Below are 5658 nucleotides of genomic sequence, written 5' to 3'. Positions count from 1 at the left end.
CGCTTCTTAGGGAAATGAAAGAAGTGGCGTAGAAAAAAAAGGAGGGTGGTGTTTACCCGCAAAAGATGGTTCTAGTCCTCGGCTGGGAGGGCAAAAGCAGTTTTCCCACATGTAAATCAAGTAGGCGGGGTAGCCAGAGCTAGGTCCGAAGGCCGTATGCAGATGATGTGGGAGTGGCTAAAGCGCAGCGACTGAGAGCCCCGGAAGCGCTGAGAAATCCCATATAAAAAGTACAGAAGACATTTCTCAAGCAGAACTGCTAAAGCTCTAGAGACAGAAGCATAGGGGAAGGCGGTGGCGGGACGACAGCTGTAGCAGAAGCGCCAGAGGGCAAGCGGCAGAAGAGCCCCGACGGCAAGTGTCCCAGCTTCTGGGAGAGAAGAGAGCTGCGCTTAAGAAGAGGTGGAAGAAGAAGGGTTAAAGCATCTTTCAGAGAAAGAGAGACCCATATTCTCTGCCAGACAGCCTGGGAGCAGAGTGCACAGAGAGAAAGTACGAAAGAGGTTAATTAACGAACATTCAGGAACAGGAACCCATCTACCACCTCCTCACTCCAAATACCAACGGTTCCTCAGCACTTTATCCCAGCGTTTCTCTCCTTTGCTGCTGTGTTCGCACATTTAATAGCTCTTTGGATCAGAAGGCTGCGATTGAGCCCAGGTGTGACAGAAGTGGGAAGGGAACGAGGGCTCAGTCCCAATGCATCTTCCCTGCAGCCGCGAATATTAGAATTGTGCATTTTGGGCTAGACTACTGGGGGCTTCTGGTCCGTATATGTAGGGGGCTAGGAGTGGGGGTGGAAAGAGAGGGCCGGATTCAAGCTATAGAGAAAAGCGAAAATTCTCCTTAGACTTAAAGTGGAGAACCATTTAGAAACTTTAGATTGGGATCTTCGGGCTGTCCTGGGGCTCTGATTCCTCGCAGCTAGTCACCCACTCTCTGGTTCTAACTTAGCTTCTTTTCTTTTTCTTTCTTATCTCCTAGGACAGAACCTGGCATTCACTGGGCATTTCGCAACGGAGGGAGAACGGCTCTTTATCATGGCTGATGACGAAAGTGCCAAAAGCACCCGCATCTGTACCGGTAGCGGTAGCGACTGGTGCGGCTGCAGCTGCAACAGCAGCAGCTTCGGTGGGAATAACTGCTGTGTTAGCTGCTGTGAGAACCCCACCATGCACTGTAACGTCCTGAGCTGGGAGCAAGTGCAGCGGCTCGACGATATCTTGAGCGAGATGATTCCCATCCACGGCCGGGGCAACTTTCCCACCCTGGAGATGCAGCCCCGTCAAATCGTGAAGGTTGTGAGGAGCCGGCTGGAGGAGAAGCGCATTGGAGTCCGGGACGTGCGGCTCAATGGCTCCGCCGCCAGCCACGTCCTGCACCAGGACAGCGGCCTGGGCTATAAGGACCTGGACCTCATCTTCTGCGCAGATCTCCAGGGAGAAGAGGAGTTTCAGACTGTCAAGGACGTGGTCCTGGACTGCCTTTTGGATTTCTTGCCTGAAGGAGTGAATAAAGAGAAGATTACACCGCTGACTCTTAAGGTAAGGCCAAACCTTCCTAATGAATTGACTTAGAAAAGAAAGTCGAGGATTAGAATGGAAGTAATCTGGGAATGGATCTGGAAATGGAGCAAGAAAAGTTAACTTTGACTAATGGTGCTTTAGTGTTCCATTTCCCTCACCTGACTTCTGAAATGTAGTTGTGCCATAAAGATTTGTATTACTTTAAGCAATTTGTAGCTTCCTTACCCTCTTTCAAGTTCCTTACCCCCCCCCCAAACCGCCAACCGTATAAAGCGTGAACATTTTAGCCTTGGTTTGGAGAATGAATTGTGGTCGCTCGCGCAATTTTAAGCATTTGTTTAAAAAAAAAAAGTGTCTAGGTTCCCCCACATACCTCCCCCCCCCCGCCCCTTTTTAAAAATTTTATTTTTAGCCTTGCATGCATTACCTGAGAAAGTTTTTCTTGGAACGGATTTCAGGAGCCAAAAAGTAGTGACGTTTCGAAAGTCGTTTATTTTAATCTGTTTTTATTTAACCATTTCAAATTATTTGGTGAGCTCTATTACTGTAGTAATGAAATCCTAAGCTTAATGAGACTAGCTTGAAGTAGGACTGAGACACTCAATTGAGTGTTGTTGTATTGGAAAATATGAATCGGTTGTGGGCTCTGGATTCTGGAAGCCCGAATGCTTTAAGACTTACAGAGTCAGCCTTTTTGGCAACATTTTTGCAACTGGTTAAAATGTGTGAGCAGTCAGCCTTCTCAAGATATCGTACTATGGGACGTCTGTCCTGAAATCTGTTAGTACTGAGCCCTATCTGCTAGGCACATCAAACTATTACTTTTTTTCCTGTGCTCTGTCCCAGTCTGTAAAAGTCACTTTTACCTCGGGGATGAGTTTGTTGTGGGGGAGGGGAACTTCTTGGAGGGGAATATTGAAACCTGTAGCTAGCCTAGGGCATTTGAGTAAAACGTGGAAGAAAGGAACAGCTGCATTCTAAGTTGTGAAAGGGGGTTGATTTAAATTACTAGTCCTGTTCATTTGCTTGCTTTGTCTTTCATGTTTTAGGAAGCTTATGTGCAGAAAATGGTAAAAGTATGCAATGACTCAGACCGCTGGAGTCTCATCTCCCTGTCAAACAACAGCGGCAAAAATGTGGAACTGAAATTTGTGGATTCCCTGCGACGTCAGTTTGAGTTTAGTGTAGACTCTTTTCAAATCAAGTTAGACTCTCTCCTGCTTTTTTATGAATGCTCAGAAAACCCAATGACTGAAACTTTTCACCCCACTATAATTGGGGAGAGTGTCTATGGAGATTTCCAAGAAGCCTTTGATCACCTTTGCAACAAGGTCATTGCCACCAGAAATCCAGAAGAAATCAGAGGAGGAGGGCTTCTTAAATACTGCAACCTTTTGGTTAGGGGTTTTAGGGCTGCTTCAGAGGCTGAAATTAAGTCCCTCCAGAGGTATATGTGTTCCAGATTTTTCATCGACTTCTCAGACATTGGTGAACAGCAGAGAAAGTTGGAATCCTACTTGCAGAACCACTTTGTGGGTTTGGAAGACCGCAAGTATGACTATCTCATGACCCTTCACGGTGTGGTGAATGAAAGTACGGTGTGTTTGATGGGACATGAAAGAAGACAGACTTTGAATCTCATTACCATGCTGGCTATCCGTGTGCTGGCTGAGCAAAATATTATCCCCAATGTGGCCAATGTCACCTGTTACTACCAGCCAGCCCCATATGTAGCAGATGCCAACTTTAGCAATTACTATATTGCCCAGGTTCAGCCAGTGTTCACATGCCAGCAGCATACATACTCTACTTGGTTGCCCTGCAATTAAGGACCATTTCTAAAATGTCCAATGGGATTTTTTTTTTCTTTAGAAGTTTAAAAAAAAAAAAAGAGTGACCTTGTCTGCAGAATGGGGTGTGTTTTGTGCAATGATGGTCTGCTCCAGTGTTCAAGCTTGACAAAGCTTGTGGGTCTTTTAATAGGTGTGGGAGCATGATCTAGAAATGAACCAAAAAAAAAAGAAAAGAAAAAAAAAAGAAAAAAATTGGATTCTACCCCTGGAGCACAAGAGGCCTGTCATTAAAAGCAACCAGCTTCTCCTGAAATAACAAGGGAAGGAGTGCTTGATGACAATATGGGTTTGCAATACCTGCCCATAGCTCTGGCTTAGACAAAGTTGGAAAGCTTTTTTTTTATAGAATGGAATTTGAAAATGGGAGAATGTGAAGAAAAATAGTCTCACCCAATTTACTACTACATATTTTGGAGTTTAGTTAAAAATGTAGAGGCATAATGCAGAGGAAAAAAACTGATCTCAAAGATATTGGAATGGCTCCCTTTGGGGCTTGCAAACAGATGCTCTCTGTGGAATAATCCCATAGAAGGTATTGCTTGCTTAACTAGAATGCTCTTAAGTGAACAGCTTGCTCCAAAAGAACAGTAGTAGATTGGTGTAGTTATCATGAAAAACAGCAGACCTAATGATGACATAATCCATTATTTCCAGCTGAGTGCATAGTTCATGTTTTAAAAATGTGAAAATGCAAACAAAAACAGCTGGAGCAAAGAACGTATGCTCAAGGACCAAAGATTTCACAGACAAAATACCCAAGTAGAGAGGGGGTAGTATATTATTGAAAAAAAGATATATTATATTTGTACACACCAATATGAATCAAAGTGCCTGTTGCCTTCAGAAAATTTGAAGTAAAATGACAACAACAAATTTTGTGGTTTAACCATGTATTTTGTTTTATCAGGGACACAAGAAAAAAACGTAACCCAACATAAGCTTGTGAATAAATGGTGGAGGAAATGCCCTATTTTTCTTGGCAAATACTTGTATAAAGTTAATGTTATTGTCAGTGTGATGTTATAGTTGCCGTGTGTATGTGTGTATATTGTGTGTGTGTTTATATATGTGTATGTGATATATGTATGTATGTATATATATATATATATATAGATACACACAATATATTGAATATGGTCTAGGACAATGTAGCAATTAGGGATTGTTTAAATAAAGTACTGTGTGTTTTCCAGTTTCCAGCAGGATATCATGAGACGTGGGCACATTGCAGTGATGAGTTTATAACATACCTAAATTTCTAAAGTAAATAATCTATTTGGATGAAGAAGGTAAATAATACCAGAGCAAGGACAGAGACAACATGATTTAGTGAGTTATCTCTGAGCCCTAGTCTGCCACAAATGGAGGAATATTTCGATTAATGTTTCCCTCTTCATGTTGTATACTCTACTGTCATTTTGACAGTTTCAGACCCATAATTTCTTGACTGCATACCTCTGCAATGTATAAATCAGTGAAACATGGATCAAAGATAGCATATTTAATCCCTGAGATTGTCTTAGTTGGTGATTGGAACATTACTTGTTAATAGTTAAATTAATATTTTTACAGAATGCACTCTGCATTCCAGGACCACTAGAATTTAGTAAATGTGAAATGACCCTTTTAAGAGTGTTGCACAATGGCTTAAATTTATATATGAAATATATAGATATATATAATATAAAATTTATAAATTCATGCAAACATGAAACATTTCTAATCTGGGTGTCACACTGCATTTAAATGTTCAGTACTGTACTTTAAATTAAATCACTTTGCATTCAAACAATTCACTTTCATTTCCTCTTTCCCAAGAGACCAATTAGTTCTACATTTATGAAAAGATCCTGCATTATGATTTCAGCTTAAATGATACTTCCTCCCCCCCAACTCCTCCTTGAATTCTGCCAAATACTGGTCTCTTCAATGAAATAATTAAAAACAAAAATATATGATACATAAAACTGTTTTAAAAGATAACCAGCAAAAAACAATACAAACTCAAACCCTAGAGAAAGACTACTTACCATGGTATTTCATCCAAGAGCTGAATAGAGCTGTAGTTTTAGCATAAAGGAAAAAGGGTTCAAGAAAGAGCCTACCATCCTGTTGGCAGTGTATTTTAATGGTTTTGATTTTTTTTTTGGAGTTATTAAGACATACGATTGGGTAGGACCATTTTTATTGCCTTTTGTACTCCTTTCTTTGAAGTTGTAAAGAAACCTGGTTTGTTTACTATAGCGCCTTCCCTGGTATTTCTGCAGGAACCATAAAGC

The 5658-nt window shown here is 41.4% G+C and overlaps 1 protein-coding gene across 1 annotated transcript; it reads left to right on the top strand.

The window, feature by feature from the left end:
* Positions 1 to 282: 282 nt before the first annotated feature.
* On the top strand, positions 283 to 4386 carry TENT5A (terminal nucleotidyltransferase 5A). Its single transcript, XM_044674028.1, has 3 exons — positions 283 to 660; positions 985 to 1544; positions 2576 to 4386. Exons 2-3 carry the CDS (start codon positions 1041 to 1043, stop codon positions 3353 to 3355), a joined length of 1284 nt encoding a protein of 427 aa, XP_044529963.1. The 5' UTR covers positions 283 to 660; positions 985 to 1040; the 3' UTR covers positions 3356 to 4386.
* The last annotated feature ends 1272 nt before the right edge of the window (positions 4387 to 5658 follow it).

Source organism: Gracilinanus agilis, chromosome 4 (genome assembly GCF_016433145.1).
Source record: "Gracilinanus agilis isolate LMUSP501 chromosome 4, AgileGrace, whole genome shotgun sequence".
NCBI classification, from domain to species: Eukaryota; Metazoa; Chordata; class Mammalia; order Didelphimorphia; family Didelphidae; genus Gracilinanus; species Gracilinanus agilis.
This window is presented reverse-complemented; position numbering and strand designations above follow the sequence as displayed.

What these genes read in the sequence shown, in the direction of transcription:
- TENT5A (XM_044674028.1), top strand. Translation starts at nt 1,041, where the DNA reads ATGGCTGATGACGAAAGTGCCAAAAGCACCCGCATCTGTACCGGTAGC. An exon ending in TTACACCGCTGACTCTTAAG is followed by an intron (nt 1,545 to 2,575) that starts GTAAGGCCAAAC and finishes TTCATGTTTTAG; the next exon opens with GAAGCTTATGTGCAGAAAAT.